Raw genomic sequence first — 19928 nt, 5'->3', positions numbered from 1 at the left:
TTCAGATTTCAGTACTGTGGTGTCTTGCCTTGAAGAATCCCAAGGACAGAGACCACACACCACAAACCTCCTGCATCTGCACCACTGTCCTGACAGCAAAATAAAATCTGTCTGCTGTCTCCTAAGCCAGATTTTAGATCTTTTCACTTACAGACAGCAAGCCAGCAGAGTTCTCTTATGGACATTTTTAGGCTCTAACTCTCCCATATTCAATCCCACACCTGATTTACCTTGCTTCTTTACTTGTTCCAGAAGCAGGTCCTTCATGGCTGCTTCCTCTGCGATGTCAGACGGGACCTCCCCTTCGCTGTTCACAGCAGCCACGTTGGCTCCATGGCTAATCAAGTACCTACATCAATGAGACCCAGGCCAGCACATCAGACCATGGCTAATCAAGTACCTACATCAGACCATGGCTAATCAAGTACCTACATCAGTGAGACCCAGGCCAGCACATCAGACCATGGCTAATCAAGTACCTACATCAGTGAGACCCAGGCCAGCACATCAGACCTTGTCTGAAGGCTTCGGAGCAACCTACACAGTACAGCAGGTAGCCTGACAACATATTTGCATTCTCATGCAAGTTCAATTACCAAATGAGTACTGTATTCTCAGCCAATTTCCAGACTAAAAATGTTCACTGTTAATGCAAGGTCCCTGCTTGGGGGCTCATAGTTTTCTTTTCTCTATAGTTATTTAAATACCCCAGGTTCTTGCACTAATCTGGTTGATTATCCCCTAAAAAGAAAAGAAATTTAAAAAGGGCAAGTCAAGCCATCATCAATTTTTAAATTTGTCTTCCATACCAAAGAGATATACAAATGTATGTACAGTATCCATCACCTGTGTACCTGCTCTGATGACAAAGGCATGGGAAGTGTTATAAATACCCGGAATAGCCCGAAACTCACTCACTCTGCTATGTTCAGATAGCCACAGGATGCCACTGCATGGAGAGGGGTCCAGCCCTCGTTGTCTTGCTGGTTCACATTGGCTCCATTTTCTACCAGAAACTTCACCATGTCCAGGTTTTCATCAATACAGGCCTGAGGGGGGAGAGAAGGGGAACATCGAGGGAGGAGGGGAGGTGAACATGCAGGGAGGGAAGGATTGAAGAGAAAGGGAAGGGGGAAAAAACCAAGGTGTTGGTATGAAATCAAGCATACAACCCCTACCTGCAGTTTATTGGCAGCAGGTAATTCCTGGGCTGAACTAGCCACACTGTGGGCAAGTACACCTTAAAGCTTAGGGTAGCATCAATTTGTGAACTGAAACAAATCCATTTCATAACTTTCAAAAAGTAATTGTAACTCAGATTCCCCAGGTGGACAACTTCTGAATTTGCTCAAGCTTTACCTCTCACCACTGAATTGTTTCCTTCCTCGCTCCCCCACTGTTACCTCACCACAGCTGGGATGCTGAAATGATGGATCTCCATTAGTTTTAGGTATGGCATCAAATCCCTCTAAGCAAGGCAAGCTGTGTACTCATTTAGATTATGTTGTTCCTCAAAATGTCAATGAAAAGAAGTCATAATATTGAACAAAAGGAGGCCTCACTAGTGGCAGGGATGAGCAGGGAAAGCAGGAGCTGAAGAAGCCTGACCAAAGCAGCCCACCTGTGTACAGGTCACCTTTTACCAGGGCAAAAGCAGGGTTTTAGAGAACTTAATAACTTCTTCATTCAGCAGTATCTCTGTTTTCCTGAGCATAACACAGTACAACTTTCCCTGTTTGCTCTACAGTCCTGTGAGCTGCTGAAGAGAACCACAGCCCTTGATGAGCCGCTGTAGTCATTCCTGAGCCTGCTTTGAACTTGTCAGAAGAAAACCCAGCTTGATTTTCAAGTCTCAGCAGTTCTCTTGGGTGGAATTCCTCCTTCCTCAAATTCCTGGCTCTAGCACGTTCTGTGTTGCATTTACATCTCACTGGAAGCTACTATTTAAGGATGAGCTGGCAGTTTAATCCATACCTCCGAATGCGTTTGCCTCCGCTGGGAAGCACTGGGCACGACCAGGAGGGGCAAGGACTGGCTTTTACTGCGTGTCCATCCACAGGCAGAAACCCAGCTCCTCATTACTAGAGAGGGAAACAGTCAGAATTGCTCCAGAATCTCTGCACTCGATCCCTCTGCACAGCTCAGCGTGGGCACATCTATCCCTCATGGCAGTCAGGTGATTCCCAGATGATCTGTCCACAAAGAGCAGCACTGACTATCCACTCCTGTCCCAGCAAGGAATGAAAACGAGGAATCCTCTCTAACCAACATCCCCATACACACCAAAAAGAGACAATCCTGTATTATCTAACATGTTCATCTCTGCTACACTGCTCATGTCAAAGGAGAGGCACATCCTGCACCAGGACATCCAGCTCCTTCCACGTCTATTGCAAGTAGAGTTGGACTCAATGATTCTTGTAGGACTTTTCTAACTCAGGATACTCCATAACTCCAAGTACAATCCCAAACTAGCTGCTTAGGCTGCAAACATGAGTTGTTCCTCATTTGGTTGGTTCACAAAGAGCCATGCACAAGCCTAGCTTTGAAATCTCCAAGGAGGAACATTCTAAATTAACCAACTCCTAGTGCAGGTACTGGGCAAACATGAGACAACACAGGGGACAGATGTCCCAGGAGCAGGCTCAATCCCAACTGGAGCCTATGCTGAAGGGTCAGTGTGTTTCTGGCCCTGTTTTAGATTGGTTTACCTGAACCTTGGTCAGGAAAGCACAAGCATAACTCTAGAAGTCATTTACTTCAGGAGCTGCTCCAAATCCAGAATGGCTGAGCCTGACCTGGGCAGGCTCCATTCACCCTGCTCGGTCCATCAACGCTGTCCCACCCTCAAGCACAAAACAGTTTTGTCCTGCAAACCCAGCTCTGAGGGGCTTTCCTTAGATTATTTCAGGCAGTAGAACTGGGGAAAAAAAATAGAACCCCAAACCTAAAATCTTGGGGACTGAAAAGCATCACCTTGAGGCTGGAGGAGCTCTGGGTCAAAGCACGATGGGGTAAGACATGGTTAGGTCTGAGCAATGTGGATGCAAACCAGGTTCTACCACCAGGAGCAAGGGGTTGGTCTTCTTTTATTTAGATCCCCTGGTCTGACCCCCTGCTCAAAACAGGGCTAAATCTGTGTGAGATCAAGTTGCCCAGGCCTGCTCCAGCCAGTTTTTACTGTCTGCTGGGATGGAGACACCAGGCCTGGTCTGGTCCCTGCCCCAGTGCTTTACCCTCCTCTCTGTGGGTAATTTTTCTAATCTGGATTTTTTTCTTGCTGCAACTAGTTCCTCCTGCTCCAGCAGCACAGATTTAGCCTCCAAATGTCAGCAGGTGATGAGGGCAGGAAACACAAGCCCAATATTCCTACTGTACAGGGGAACTAATATGCCCAGTATGCACACAGTTAAGTTTAAGACACACTCTAAGAAGGATAAACTCACGATTTCCATAATCCTGCCAACTGCACAAACCAAACTGTCAGTGTCTTATGTCTGTACCAACACACTGAAACACAGCAAGAAGGTGAAGGATGTGAGGCACACAGAGGTGGACATGGACACAGAGAGGAACCCAGTAATCCCTTTTCAGTTCGAGGAGCAATTCTTTGGGAATTCAAGGCTGAGCCTGCAAAACTCACAGCTCATCTCTTTTTATTGCCACCCATATTAATTGTGATATACTTTGAGTTTCCCCCAACACACCTCATATAAATTACACTTCCTGATGAGTTATTTACATTTTGACCTGGGAACATAACCAGTACCAATCACTTCTTAAATAAAGCTGACTTTATCTAAAAGCATACTGCTCCGAGAATAGCCAAGAAAAGTTCGCCCACGCAGTGGTTTCTTTTGGGCACAATCCCTCCTGGCTGCCCACAGAACCAGAGCCTCATTACAGAGGAATTTTATCAGCAGGGTTCTGCCAAAGCAGAGAAGTGAACGGTTCCTGCCCTGCTGGGTTTGTTTAAGTGTTACCTGCAGCTTGAGTGGGAATCTAAATTTAGACTGAAGAATGTCTCTATAGCATGAGCTTTGTATGTATTTCATAGAGAATTATATTTACACTGTTCATCAAACACACCTACTTCATCTGCATAGCCTGGGAATCAGCCAAGGGAAAAGCCCGGTTCTCGCTCAAGTCACTGCACTCTGAAGTGAAATATCTGTTTAAATGCATAAACAAGCCCCTCTCACTCTTTTAAATTTCTGCCTGTTGTTGCCTCACTGTTCTGCTGGTCCCATCCCGCGTGGTTCCAATGGAATGCATGCTCCAACCAGCAGGGATAATGGGATCAACCCCCACCTGTTCCCACACCGAAATCTGCAGTAATTCGACTCTCCTGGCTCCTGCAGGGAGAAAATGATGACAAAGTGCCAGGGCTCCGTGGGTGCTGACAGTAGCAGGCACTTGCTCGCTCCCTAAGTGAGCCATGGCCATTCCATGCCTGCTGCCTGCATTTACCACCAGGAGAAAGCCAAGTGCAAAGGGGGAGTAAGGCCTTAATGGGGCAGCAACATATTCTTTAAGATCTAAGAAAAATAACCCTCACTCCACCCTTGTACAGCTCATGAAAAGGGGCTCTTCAAGGCATGTGGTCAAGGAAAAGTTGCTGCTCAAGGAGTGTGATCCAGCCAGGGGATGCTGCTTGGCAAATACTGATTTTAGTGTGAGCTAATAGGAATAGAACTGAGCTCAGGGCAGAGTAACACAAACAGTTTCCTAAGGTACGATTCCTTGCCTGCCTCAAATACCAAAATGTGAGAACTTTTTGCATTGTTGTATCATTACATACTACTAATTACACTGAGAGTTGAAAAAGTGAGGTGGAAAAGGAGTTTCCAAACATGGCATTTGATAAATAGAGGTAATGAGTAACCCCTGCTCAGCTCTGAAAAATCTCATTGTGGTCTTACGTAAGAAACCATCAGGCAAAGAATTATTTACATCACTTCTTAGTCAGACACCCAAAAGAACACACTGCTTGCATCTTAATATACTATGACATATTTAACACATCTCAGAGCAAGAATTATGAGGCCAACAACATGGATAATGAATTGGTAATTTCTACAGATCTGAACGTTAAAAAGCCTTTATAAAGGTTATAACAGATTAAATGGTAGCTTTTAGGGGTTTCAATGTATTTCTGTGTGTCTTTTTAAGGTATCAACTGAATAAGACTAATATTTTACCAGGGAATTCATACTTGCACACACAGTAATGGTATTAATAGTTTCATACATGATATAATTTTACCAAGACACAAATTAAGGAACAGAAATTCTCTCTGTTTAAAAGTACTCAGGGCACACACTCGCCCACCTAAAATTTTGGAGAGCCCTGAGTGCTGATACCTCTCCACCAAATTTCTGCTGCATGTTTTCTTGTGGATATCTGCCAAAATAAAGCACTGTGAATGAACCACCCCATAAGAAAAACACTTTCACTGGGATTCAGGGGGCAAAGCTCCCCTTCAAGCTGAGCCAATTCGGTTACCTGAGGTTACTGGGGGAAGGAGAAGAGGACAAAGAGGAAGTAAAAGGGTAGATATGTCCTCCTTTAAGTACTATTAATCCTCCAGCCTTAAATTTAGGAGAGTGAATAAGTTTAGTAACCCGAGAGGATCTATTGCTATGCAGAGTTCTCCTCTCTTATTTGATACAGTGTTCCTTGGGAACAGGGTAAGAACCACGACTTCGGAGAACAGAGTCACAAAGCAGATTCCTGCTCTCCAACCCCAAAGGGAGGGGCCAAAGTCAAAAAGAGTTGGTTCAAGAAGTGATGTTGCCATTTTGGTGGGTAGTTATTTCATGTGAGGAAACGCTCCCTCTCCTAAACCATCCTTGAAATCATGTATAAAGAAAAATACAGGGATAGGCTTAATTCTTTCAGTTTTAGGTCCTGCTAACCCCCAGCTGCTTGGTTCACACGTAGGAGAGGCTAAAAGCAAGGTTAACTGCAGAGCACAGCAATTTTGTCTTTAAATTTATAATTCCTTTTTTATCTTCTCTCTCTGTACAAGCTCTAACATAACACCTTCAGGGCGATGTGACAGGGTGGGAGTGCAGGGCGAGTGTCTTTCCCCCTCATCGTGGATCTTCAGCAGGATAATCTCTTGCCATCCCCGTATTTTTCTTGGCAGTTGATGAGCTCCAAGTGCTTCTGGAACGGCACTAATGCATTACAGTTTTAGCAGTCTTTGATGCAAACTGCATCCAGTGCCCAGAATTACCCACTCACCACCCAAAGAAAGTTGGCTCACAGGATTTAAATCCCAGGCATTGCTGGGCAAGTCTCCATCCCCAGCTCATGGTGTTCCTCCAGCTCCTGGCAGGAGCCCAGCATTTAGCAGTTTTTCCATAGGGAGGAAGTGCTCAGTTTCTAAAATTTGCAGATACGGCAGATTAGCTTCCCCCTCTCAGCTAACAGGTGGAGCCCTTTCCAGCCATGGACACTCGCTGCAGGCCTGAGTTTTGCCAGGAGCCGTTGCCAAGGCATTCTTCTCCCGAGCACGAAGTTTACATTACAGTAACGAAACGGGGACACCAGGAAACGAGTCACAGCAACTCTGCACAGCTCGGCTCATCTGGCAAGGCTTGTCCAGCAACCAGACAAAATCTGATCGTTATCTTGAATGAAACCTCATTATTATCGTCGTGTTGTTGTGTTTGCCCCTTCCTTGGAGCACCCAGAGCGCACAGGCACCGCTGAACTCCTGATGAGTATCAGCAACGCAACAGCGCCTGCTGCCTGCCAAAGGTTTGGTTTGCTTATCTCCTGGGCATCCCCTGGGACAGACTGGAGGATCAGGGAGGAAAAGGAGCCAGATGGGATGAGACTGAAGGGTTCAGAGGACCGGGAATTGAGCTCCAGGAAGGTGTGAACAGTGTGACACTGCTCACCTTCTAGGGGTGCATCACACTTAGCAAAGCCCCAGCCTAGGACTGGTGTTACATTCCTACTACACACTGAATACACACAGGATAGCAGCAAAGAGAGCAACTAAACCACCTGAGAAATTCCTAAGAAATTGCTCGGGATCAGCTGAGAGATAGGGAGAAAGTTGGTTACAAACCCAGAAGTACACAGAAGCCATGGCAATAACTGCACATCCACAGTGCTGTCACAGGCACATGGAGGCACCTGTTTTCTCCACAACTTACCCAATACTAAGTAGTTTAACATAAATACATAAACAACATTCATGTCACAGTGCAGCTGTTTGCAGGAAGAGCAGTTCTTGACAGGATATCAGCAGAGCTGCTCAGCAGCACGGGCACATCCCCTGCCCTGGGGGGGCACGAGGTGCTCACCATGTGTACAACCCCTATAAGAAGGGTGAACCCAGCTGTGAGCGCGTGGCATCGCTCCCTGAGCCCCACTGAGTCAACATTTGGTTTACAAACAGTATGTCACATCCCCCAGTGTCATATGATCATGGAATAAAGCAGCAGCAGCAGCATGCAAGAGCTGGGACTCAGTCAGCCAGGAAACCTGTAATTACTGCTGTGGGTTAATTTTGGCTGTATTTAATTCCCTGGTGCTCCCTCTGTGGTTGTTGGGATTTCTGAGGGAGAATCCATGCATTTGCTCAAGGCAGAGGGAAGATGCAAGAAGGGGGAAGCAGAAAGGGCTGTGTGCTTGGCTGCTGTGTTACATGTTTCTACTATGAATACACCAGTCTTGTGACAGAACCCAATTTCAGTGCCTTCTCTGTGCACAAGAGTGAAAATCTCCTAATCCTACCGTGTCAGATCCTTGGGTAGCTATCCCCATGGTTCCCACATGGAAATCATACTTGGCAGTTCCACTTGTCACACATAAATGCAACAGATAAACTGGCTGGTCAGGCACATGTTGGCTTTTTAAATGGAGCATGAGAGATGCCAGGCCAGGAGAGGCCTTTGCTTCAGCTCTTCTTCATTACTCCAGTAAATACTTGTCTCTGGAACCTCCTACAACTGTGGTACATCTTGGTCTGTGCAAAATGCTAGTCTTAAATCAGATTGCTCCTGAAACCCGTATTATTAATTCTTTTACCAGACTCTCCTCCAGTCCAGAAATCAAGTGTTGAACCATCTTCAAAGCTCTTTACACATCCAGCCCTCCCCATGGCTTGCTTCCCTCCCTGATCCCAATTTCTGCAACTCTTGAGTATTGAGTATTAACAAACACCTCTGAGATGCTTCCATACAATCCTACATCCATCATTCCTGCACTGATCTTCAAGACCCATATGTCAGTGTGCCCAGAAAGCCACTCCATTCCTGCAAATGGTGAAACAGTTTATAATTTAGATGTTGAGATGCTCAGAGCAGGGACTATCTGCTATTGCTTAAAGAGGAGCCAGCTCTCAACACACCCCAGTGCCAGTCAGGGACAGAATAGCAACAGATACACCATGGAATTACTGCAGTTGGAAAGGACCTCAGGAGACTCCTAATCTAGTGCCTCTAGCACAAGGCAGGGTCTGCAGTGAATTCTCCCCACCATTCCAGGCTGTGGATTTGTGTGTGTATCATCATATGCATGTGCATATATGTTCATACATACAAGCACAGCCACTTATATTTATTCTTTGAAAATCCAGGGAAGTCTTAAATTGTGGGAAAGGACTAGAAGACACAGATTTGTGTCCTGTGTCTGCAGCTGTTCTGATCCAGACCTGACTCACCTCCACAGCTTTGATGCTTTATGTGCCTAAGCCTCTGGCTTTCTCCTCCTAAATGATGTCCTCATGCTGGAAGCCTGATGTAGACTCATTTGGGTGGCACAGGCTGCACCACCCATGAGCTACACAAAATGCTGTATCAGGTACGGGGTGAAAAAAGTGGGGTTTGTTCATACAAACCAAGGGGGGACATCGTGCTCACACAGACTGAAAGGTTTTCTCTGTGCTAAATGAAGAGCCAGAGTGAGTACAGGCCATAAAAAGCACTAATCTCAAAGCAAGATGGTTTCTGAGTGCATGCAAGTGCAGCTCAAATTCAGTCTGAGATCCCTACAAGAGTTTGAGCAGGTTTAAGCCCAGCTTGCTGCCATGTGCTCCTACACCTTGCTTTGCACAAGATTAAGTTTCACCCACATTTTCAAAGTGTAAAGAGACAGATACTCACCCTGTCCAAGCTGGGTGGATGCACCACTCTCACAGTACCTGTCCTTTCCCCCTGCCTGCAGACCAGCAGAGATCCACTGACACCAGGGTGAGAGGAATCCCCCCTTCCATGACTGACCAGCAGTCACAAGAGAACCCTCCAAGAGCCCAGATCTATGAGGTCACTACTCAACCTGAACTTTGAGAGGGTTTTCTTTACCACAACCTTTTCCTATAAGATTGCTGTAACTAGAACACTTTGAGGAGTTTTGGAAATGGTTATGGAGTTGCTGCAAATCAGAGGCTGACACTGACACCAGCAGCACCATTAGCTGGTACACACAGGGCTGGAAGCACTGGCAGGGCAGTTCAGTCATCCAGTCATGACAGAGTGTCAAAGGGATTAAATGACAAGACTCACTTCTCTACTGTTCTCCTGTCATAAGTCTAAAATATATGGAACAAGGTTGGCTAGGAGATGGAGGGAGCCAGTCCTCCACTGAATGCAAAGCAAGAGTAAATACGTGATGTCAACATACACCTCAAACCCACAAACGAAGGCAAGGCCGATGACAGCTGAACAGCAGCGGGGTTAAATCCGGGAGCACAGAGAGAGGAGTTCACAGAAAACAAAGAGAAAAGCCTCCCAAAATAGCCTGGCAACTGTCACCACTCGGCCTGTCGGCACTGGAAGGTATGACATTGCCATGGTGTCCCATGATCACAGCTCTGCTCTTAAGGGGCTTCTGTCAGAACCGGCACTACCAAAAATTCCACCTCCAAGTAATCCCCTATCTCTGGTAGCATAGATTACACTTGCCAGTGATTTGGGGAACAACAAACAGCTCATACTGCTGCTCCTACAACACCACAGAGTTTCTGCACCTGCCCTTCTCAGTCCTCAGCCCCAGCTTCTGTGTGTCCTCTGCCTCAACACCCTGCACGGGCACTTCTGTACCACGGGTCCAGTTCTAAAATCTTTATGCTTTAAAACCCTTGAGCAAATCTAATCCTGAAACAGTCAGAAGAAAGAGGTAAATTCTCCTTTAAAGAGAGCAGGGAGAAAGGGAGCAAAATGAGATAAAAAGGTTCATTTTCTAGTCTGATTAATTAGCTATGGAGCTTCATTTTTTCTAACAGCGGTTGAGTCATACTTCTCGTGTAAGCAGGAAGAGAGATATGGATTATGTCAGATTTTTCCATCGGAAAAAACCTCACAACAACTAGAAGTACTCAGCAGTATCCATGCCAGTCATCAAAAGAAACCAACAACAAATCTCTTACAATGATTAGCACAACAAAAAACGCAGCAGAGCACAAGGGAAGAGAGAAAGACATGCAAAGGCATAATTATGTCATGAACGTAGCATTTCCAAGATGAAATAGCAGCACAAAATGTCAGGTGGAGAAGTGCTTTGAATAGAAGCCACATTTTAAAACTCCCCACGCCTTAGTATGTGCACTGGGGCAATCAGCTTATTTACAAGGAGGTAGATGTAAATACCTGATGCATTAAACCAGAGGTGGCTTGGCTAAATGTCTGTGGAATTCTTTACAACTACCAGGATCCCTGCAGTGATGGTGCTGCCAGTGAGTGCTGAGGCACCACACTTCACTTCCCCGTGGCTGGACAGGAGCTGTGCTCACCAAGGCAGCCCTTGGCATGCCAGAGCTTCCAGCTCGGCTTCTGTGGGAGAAAGAGCCACTGCTGGAAGGAAAGAGAAGGTCAGCTGGACACTCACACTCTGTGAAATGGGAGGGAAAGGGGAAGAAAGCTAATTTACCCTGCTTTTACTCCTGCTAGGACACCAGGCTCAGGCTCATGCAGGATTGCCATCTTTTGGCCCTCATTTAGCCTTTCTAATCAAACAGCATTTTGGCAAAGCTAGGAAGCTCAGCACATACCACAGACAGGGAATTCACTATGCAAAGAGCCACAGGGACCAACCCTTATGCACAGCCTTGGTGCTGTGAGCAGGGCAGTGACCCTGCCAGAGCTCAAGGAGTGTTGGGACAATGCTCTCAGACACAGGGTAGGATTGCTGGGGTGTCCTGTGCAGGGCCAGGAGTTGGACTTGATGATCCCTGTGGGTCCCTTCCAGCTCAGGACATTTTATGATCCTGTGAACCTCCTTGAGCCTCAGAGTATTTGTGCCTCCATGTGTCTAATAATCTGCACTGAATTCACCTCCCATCCAAACCAGGCCCTGATTTCCCAGTGACTTCCACTTCCACAGTGCTCTTGCTCTGCAGCCGATGGACTGGTTTGCCATTTGCACTCACAGACCAGAACGCAGCCCTAAACCAGTGCCAGGCCATGTGGGACTGACTTCAAAATCCAGTCTAGATCATCATCTTACTCCCTTCCTTTTCATCATCTTCATCCCACTAATTCCAACATGATTTTTAATACCCATTATTTCAACAGCAGTCGGAGGCTAATGCTTTGTACTATCTGAGAAGAGCTTGAAATGAGTCCAGTAGGTGATCAAGTGCCAACACTAAAAATAAAGTCTTTCTGTCTCTAAAAAGCAGGGACTGTCAGTTTTCTAATGGTGTGGAGCAGGACTGGCTTTTCAAGTCTCACCAGTTTAGTCATTCTGACCACTAAGTATGTAATTTCTCTCCCACTTAGCCAGCACTCCCTGGCACTGGATCAAGACAGTCTACATAAAATCTTGCCCTTAAATTACTGAAATTTTTGTTCCTGCCTGAAATAACTCTACATTTCCTAATTAGAAAGCTCACAAGCATTTCACTCCTGTGTGGAAAATGGAAATTCGGCTACTGCAGGTTTGCTTAGCAAAGAAATGTTCTGCTAACAACACCTTTGCCCTTGCAAGTGCTCCATCAGGGGTTACACTGCACTATTTAGTGCAGTTCCTAAAGGCATTTCTACAGCACAAGCAAATATAGATGTGTTTTCTGCCATCAGCTCTATTACATAAACATATTCTAAACTTCCAAGATGCAGCCTTAGATCAGCTGCAGCCACACCAACAAGGTCTCCTGCAGCCCAGGGCTGACATTCGTCCTGCTGCCTTGCAGCGGCAGAGCAGTGCAGAACAGCCAAGGCTAAATGGAAACTCACCTTGTCAATAATGGGGGTAAAAATGTAAAATCACTTTGCAGCCCACTTGGCAAGGTGGTTCCACTCACCCCACACCCGCTGGAAGGGCAAGGTGGGGTGGGAAGACAAGGCAGGGCCTCACTGCTCCAGCACTCAATCCTCTATGGGAAGAGTCTCTCCAGGTCTTCTCTTACCTGGTCAGAGACACAGAAAAACAGTTGCAAATGGGTTTAGCTCCAACTTGGCAAACTGAAGGTGAGATTTGTGTTGCCTGACTAGAGACCTCAAAGGCAGACAGAGAAATCTCCAGGCTTTCTTTAGCCTCTCCCATGGCAGGGTCTTGCAGTAAGCTCTGCTGAAGCCAGGGCTGCCCTCACCCTGCCCAGCCTTACACCCTGCCAGCAGAGCCTCTGCCCCACCAAGGTCACTGATAACTCATTTGATACCCCACTGAACAGATCCAGGAGCTAAACTGGCTCACAATGGGACCAGACAAGCCCTGGCACTGGTATGAAAGGCACACGACAGGAGCAGCAGGAAGGGCAGGACAGAGATAGCCTTAAGCTGCCACATAACATCTTGTTCATGTCAAGACAGACAGTTCACACTGACCTTGGCCCAGGGAAAGAGGGATTTGTCAACAGAGAAAGCACCCAAGTCCCTCCAGAACCAGTACTGCTTTCACAGAAACCAACTCTAACTTACAGACACCAAAGCTCACGTAGAAGTTGTTCCATGAGCTCCCGTGAATGCCAAGAGCGCCCAGTTAGCACTAAGGGCAAAGATGATGAAACCAGTGGCTGAGTACAGAAATACCCCTTGTCCTGTCATCCCAGGCCCTTGTCCAAAGTCCCTCTTCAGCTCTCTTGGAGCCCCTTTAGGCACTGGAAGGGGCTCTAAGGTCTCCCTGGAGCCTTCTCTTCTCCAGGTTGAGCACCCACAGCTTTCCTAGCCTGTCTCCAGAGTAGAGGTAAAAAATCTCTTCAAGAATTCCCAATACTGGAAAAGATCTATATTTGAGAATCCGATTTCCATTAGTTTTCAAATGCCAACTACACTTTCAGGCAAAGTTCATTAGAACTTGCCTTTATCCACAGGAGAAAAAAAAGAGAAGAAAAGTCAATTGACACTATCAGGGCTGCTCAGTCCACAGAAAAGTGTCTTTGAGCTTTTTTAATCCTGTGGGAAACAAAAAAAAGCAAATCTCAGCCTGGCCACCAGTAACAAAATCCTTCACTGCTGGTTTCTAAGCACAGCCCCCTCCTGCTGCCAGCAGCAGTGCAAAGAGAGGGCAGGGGTCCATCCTGCCCATGGAAAAGAGAGGTAGTGGCAAATATGGTACAGAGAACACTGAGCTATTAAAGAAAATAACCTGTGCACATGAAGGATGAGGCCGTGCACCGACCCTTGTCAGAGCACGACACCAGATATCCTGATAGTTTGAAAGATGGACACAACTAAAGTGTCACCTTTCCCTGGTGGCATGAATGACATTTTGAGTCTAATGAACTGTGGTCTCTGTGATCAAAGAAATACAGACCTGATACAAACTTTTATGTTTTCCTAGGAGTAACATAAACCCAGTTATTGCCCCGACACCATACACATGCCCTGCAGGGCTCAGATCCTGGCAGCCCCTGTGAACTCTGACTGAGTGCCCTATCAGGACTTCCAAAGTGTCACACAGCCCTGGTTGGCAGAGCCAAAAAAAGGTCGAAGCCAGAAATGGTGAGAGCAATGAACATATCCAGCAAAGGGAGGGGTGGCAGGGAGAGTAAACTCTGCATCCCTGCAACCACCAGGAGCAACAGCCGGGCAGCTGCCTGGGCTCACCGGGGAACTACAGCACTGAATTAAATGTGGTGGAAGTCCAGCTGGAGGATGGGGAATTCCCTCTTTATTTCCCTGTATCACCTGAGCATGAGTCTGCCCTGCAGGTGGGTGGCACAGGCAATCCTCAGGAACAGCACATTCCAACCTGGATGGTGAATAGGAGAAATTTAGGAGAGGGCAAGGTTTGCTGACAAAACCGAGCTGCCAGAGCCATGAAACAGTCTCACTTCTGAGCAGATCACCCCAGTCCAGAGGAGGCCACTGACTTGATCAGAGGGATGGAGCACCTCTGCTATAAGGAAAGGCTGAGGGAATTGGGATTGTCCAGCCTGGAAAGAGAAGGCTTCAGGGTGACCTAATTGTGGCTTCACAGGACCTGAAGGGAACTTAGAGGAAAGATGGAGAGAGACTATTTACAAGACCCTGGAGTGACAAGACAAGGGGGAATGGGTTCAAATTGAAGGAGAGTAGATTTAGATTGGACATTAGGAAAAACTTCTTTACTGTGAGGGTGGTGAGGCACTGGAATGGGTTCCTCAGGGAAATTTTGGCTGCCCCATCCCTGGAAGTGTTCAAGACCAGGTTGGATGGGGCTTGGAACAATCTGGGGTAGTGGAAGGTGTACCTGCCCACGGCAAGGGCGTTGGAACTAGATGATCTTCAAGGTCTCCTTCCAACCCAAACCATTCTATGACTGTATGATTTCTGCTGAAGAGGAAAGAGATGCAAAGAGTATTATGCAAGAGGACTTGCAGAGGGATCCCACTGCAGTCCCATCTCTGTGCCAGCTGTGAAGGAAGAGCTCCCAGGAGGAAGCAGTGAGCTGATGCCTGGGAGAGCAATTCTGAGTCTGTCTCACTGGGAATATGACTACAGGTCCCCAAGACCATGGATGCACCCCTGAGTTCCCAGCTTGAAGCAAGAGCAAGGCACATGGACGGATGGACGGATGGATGGACGATGATGGCCAAGAGAAGATGGATGGACTGAGAGGCTCCAGAAACACAACAGCTCAGATTAGGAGCTGGACAGCAGGACTGCTTGGGCAGCCTCTTGGAAACCATGTCAAGGCCACGTGTATCACAGAATCATGGAATGTCCTGAGTTGGGAGGCAGCCACAAGGATCATGGAGTCCAACTCCTGGCCTTGCATGGGACACCTCAACAATCCCACCATGTCCCCGAGAGCATTGTCCAAATGTTCCTTGAGCTTTGGCAGGTTTGAGGCTGTGACCACTTCCCTGAGGAGCCTGTTCCAGTGCTCAACCACCTTCTGGGAGAAAAACCTTTTCCTAATATCCAACCTAAACCTCCTCTGGTGTAGCACCAGACAAATAGACAAGTGTCAAGTGTCTCAGTGTATGGCTTAGAAGATGGAAAGAAGGAGTCAGTGGGACATGAGGAAACTCCTGGAATAGAAGGAAGAGATCTCATCAAAGCCAAGAAGAATCAAGCTGCTGGGGTTACATCAGCCAATGACACAATACTGAAGAGTCCATGGGAAACTGTGCTATGTTGGAAAAGATCCACCGAGGCTTTCACAGAGGGAAGTCTTGTGACAGAAAGGCACTGGAGTCTTTTGAAGGGCAAACAGGCACAAAGGGAAGGAAGATCCAGGTGCTACAAGACATTCACCTCACATAAATGGTGTGATTTTTTGGGTTGTCCTGTGCAGAGCCAGAGTGTGGACTTGATGAGCCTTGTGGGTCCCTTCCAGCTCAGGAGATCCCATGATTTTATCCACAAAGACTTCTAAAGGCTTCTCACCAGGCCCCTCTCTGAGGCTCCTGAAGCCACTGAGTTGCCTGGGTAAGAGGGACCCTTCTGGCAAGACTAAATGTATTTTCATGATGGGGAGACCAGAATATGTGATAGATCCTTCCTGGGGATCTCTGCAGAAAGCTCTCCCAAGGTCTGTGCCACCAAATAAGGGCATTTGAGGAGGTGAGGTGATGAAGAAGAAGAGGTGATTAGTGAGGCAAAGTTTGCTGATGAAACTATTCAAGAGGGTAAAGAAAACGACAAACTTGAAGAATCTTACAGTACTGAGCAAGTGCAGATGAAATGCAGTGAGATCACTGCAGAGTGAATCACAGGCACAAAATACACCTAACGTCACGTAACAAAATGAAAGGCTCTGAGCTTATTACTGTGTTCAGGAAAAAGCTCTTAGGATTATAACAAATAGCTGTAGGAAAACATCAGCTCCAAGCTCAGAAATCAAAGCAAATTCTAGAAATTACGTGGATAGGAACAAAACAAATCAGAAAATATCGTCAGGCCCCTATGTAATGCAGCAGATTTACTGTATTATAAGAAATTCTAGTCTCCACAACTAAGAAAGATGTGGTAGACATGAATGGGAAAAAGCTTAACTTAAAAAAAATGCAAAAAATCCCAAAACAAGAAACAAAAAAACCCCTGCAAAACCAAGAAGCCCAAACATTTCCCAAAAGCATTTCTTCTGGATTTCTGTGGTATCACAAATACGGTTTATGCTATTTGTAGGGTACCCCAGAAATAAACTCCTAAAGAAGATTTCAGAAAGATAAGAAGAGAACAAGTTGTAAAAGGTTTGGGGAGAGCAGGATGCTCACTCCACATTCACTCCCCACTGCTGTCACCCCAACCCACTGCAGCTGCACAGCAGGGATGGGGCTGTGCAGGGCAGCCCAGGATCCCAGAGCCTGCAGTCCCCTGTGCCTCTGAAACACTGGTGTGAAGGACTCATCAGAACAGACTAATGAGGACCAGCTCTGTCCCTCCTGTTCAGCAAAAATAAGAACCAGGGATCGTGTTTTACTGGTGTGGGATGAAACCAAAGTGGAGAAGGCAGAGAACTGCGGGGAGCAGAGCCCAGCCTCAAAGTGTCCCTGACAAATGTTCTTGCAACAAAGCAAAATACGAACATTCCTACATTTAAGTGGGAGATTCTAGAGGCAGAACAAGGATAAAAAGGACACAGCACCAGAGGAAATCACTGACTAGGTGAGAGCAGCGCCAGCCCTCCTGTGCCACAGATCTCACACCGGCCCCGAGAGCCCCCAGGCTGCTTCCTTGGGATCTTCATCCTTCAAAACAGCATTTACTCATATGTTGTTACAGCATCAATGACTGATACTATTACTTCGAATTTTGCATTACCATCCCCACTGGGTAATTGGGGGCTGGCTGGGGAGACCTTATGGTACCTTCCAGTGCCTAAAGGGGTTTCAAGAAAGCTGGAGAGGGACTTTGGGCAAGGGCTTGGAGTGACAGGACAAGGGGGAACGGATTCCCACTGCCAGAGGGCAGGGTTAGATGGGATATTGGGAAGGAATTCTTCCCTGTGAGGGTGGGGAGGCCCTGGTACAGGTTGCCCAGAGAAGCTGTGGCTGCCCCACCCCTGGAAGTGTCCAAGGCCAGGTTGGACAGGGCTTGGAGCAACCTTGGCAACCTCCCTGCCCATGGGAGGGAGGTGGAACAAGATGAGCTTAAAGGTCCCTTCCAACCCAAGCCACTGTGGAATTCCATGATTCTGACTGCTCAGCTTGCCAGGCCCTGGAGCAGGCTTCCAAGGGAGGTGCAGACAAGCTCTTTGCTAAGATGTTTAGGAAGGGATTAGATAACTCTTTTGGAAAGAGCTCTGGTAAACCTGGTCATGCCTTAGTGCAGAGGACTGGCTCAGAAGGGCTTCTGTGACCTGTTCCAGCCACATGTCTGGAACTCTCCAAGTGCAGCTGCCTGTCCCCACCACCAAGACAGCCCAGACTGGTCTGTGGGCAAACGACAACAGGCTGAACAAATGGCAGCAGAAGAGATGCAGCTTTCAGCATCACACCACAGAAGGAGAACTATCCAAGCACTGCTACAAGAAGCCAAAGCATTAGGAAACCACCTTAGACAGACTGGAGAAGGGGTGAGTGGTTAGAGACTGACATCAGGCCAGAGCAACACATTAGCAGGATGGGGGTCAGGCTCTTCTCCCAGGTAGCAAGGGACAGGACAAGAGGAAACAGCCTCAAGTTGCACCAAAGGAGGTTCAGGTTGGACATCAGGAAGAATGTTTTTTATAAAAGGGTCATTAAGCATTGGAAGGGGCTACCCAGGGAGGTGGTGGAGTCACCATCCCTGGAGGTGTTCAAGAAATAACTGGATGTGGCACTTATAGGATGGTCTAGTTGACAAGGTGGTGTTTGGTCAAAGGTTGGACTTGATGATCTTGGAGGTCTTTTCCAACATAATTGATTCCCTCATTCTATGATTAAAATAAATAAATTATATATTAAAAAAAGCTGGTAGCTTTGTCAACAACAGGTTGATCCCCAAATCTCCAAGACTGTGAGGGTTTGTTTCATCACCACAACACTGTAATTTAAAAGGTAATCCTGGAATCAGATTACATCAAAATGCCTTATTTTCCCCTAATGCAGCAGTTCTTGTTTAGGCCAGGGCTTGAATTGAAGTCCTGAGCACAATTTGCAGGAAGCTGGGCATGCTGTCAGCACATGGATCCCCTCCCAAGGGTTACAATCAATTCTTTGTTCCTTGCTCACTTTCTGCAATGTTGAACAATTTTCTTTCAGATTAACAGCACCTAAACTAAACGGAAAAGAATGGCTTTTGTGGACTGAGTTGTAGGCTGAGGAGAAGCAAGGAGAAGCCAACACCCGGAATCCTTATAAGACACGGGGGCTCCTTCTATAGCAGCTATTAATAAGGGATCAAAAATAACCTGTGCAATATGCTCTGAAGTTCAAACCCTGGCTCCGTTGCCATACAGGTTGGCATGGCCCCGAAGTCTCTCATCCAGAGAGAGACACAGTTACCACTTATCTTATTCAGCACGAGGGAATGCTTGTTCAGAACAACACAAGTGACATCCATTTAAAAGACAAACCATTTAGGGCTGCGAAGGTCAAATTCTGTTTGTCAGCCATCCAAGAGGGAGAAGAAAATCCAGTGCAAACCACAAAGATGAAATCCATTCCCTGCATGAACACCTCGACGCTCTGATCAGTCAGATGTACCAGCTCAGGCCACTGAGAGCCAGGAATAGAAAAATGCTCCAAACCCTCCTGGATTAGCAAGGTGACATCCTACATACATACATATGCTTTCTTCTGCTTTAGAGCACGCTATGAAATATAATCTTCATGCCACTGCAGTAAGTTACCCAAACATTCAATAAAATTCCACTAAATACAAAGCAGAATTGCCCACTATTTCTGCAGGGTGGGATTACTGAGCCTCCTAAAAAGCGCTGGATATTCAGTTTAAAACTATTGCTTTAACATTTGAGAAGGTATTTGGCCTTATTAATTCTCCCCATCTTACTTTCTCTTCTTGACTCTTACCTGTAGCAACTAATGCTTTTTTAATTGTTCTTCATATCATTCACCCATCCTAGAGCCTGGTGATCTGCAGCTTAACTTAGAGCTAGAACTTGCACCCATCACGCAGATTCTGAACACACTGAAGCTTCTGGTATGAGCTATGTCCTAAAGCAATTAGTTCCACAGCTGAATTTTACACAGAATGAAAAAAAAAAATGTTTTAAAACGCTGATGTTCTTTAATTCTTCCTTGTGGGAAAAAAATAAACGTTCCTAATCCCATTTTACATAAAATTTTGGATCCCTCAATCTGTACTTGTGGCTTTCCATCAGTCAGAAAGAATCACAGACAGTTTTGATCTTTCCTGGTATAGAAACCATTCAATGATTTTCATCTTCTTGCTGTTATTTCCCATCTCTTTCTCTTAACTACATTTTTTTTGAGACGGTAGAAAGAGGAATGTGCATACTAATAATCTATACAGAGGCACAACATAAATTTAATGCTGCCTTTATAATATCTGCTTTATTTATTCCTTTCTTAATAGTTCCTAAGGTTTGCTTTGTTTTTTCAGCCACTGCATGTAATTCCATGCTATTACATTAAA

At 46.4% G+C, this 19928-nt stretch overlaps 1 protein-coding gene across 1 annotated transcript in view; it reads right to left on the bottom strand.

The window, feature by feature from the left end:
* Positions 1-19928, bottom strand: part of LOC103763023 (protein phosphatase 1 regulatory subunit 12B) — a 63532-nt gene that overhangs the window by 30743 nt on the left and 12861 nt on the right. The window contains exons 3-4 of the mRNA XM_029962472.1: positions 919-1049; positions 231-349 (exon numbers count right to left, since the gene is read on the bottom strand). Coding sequence (XP_029818332.1) covers positions 231-349; positions 919-1049 — 250 coding nt within the window. The remainder of the gene's footprint in view (positions 1-230; positions 350-918; positions 1050-19928) is intronic.

Source organism: Manacus vitellinus, unplaced genomic scaffold (assembly GCF_001715985.3).
Source record: "Manacus vitellinus isolate BGI_N305 unplaced genomic scaffold, ASM171598v3 scaffold_47_pilon, whole genome shotgun sequence".
Classification (NCBI taxonomy): Eukaryota; Metazoa; Chordata; class Aves; order Passeriformes; family Pipridae; genus Manacus; species Manacus vitellinus.
This window is presented reverse-complemented; position numbering and strand designations above follow the sequence as displayed.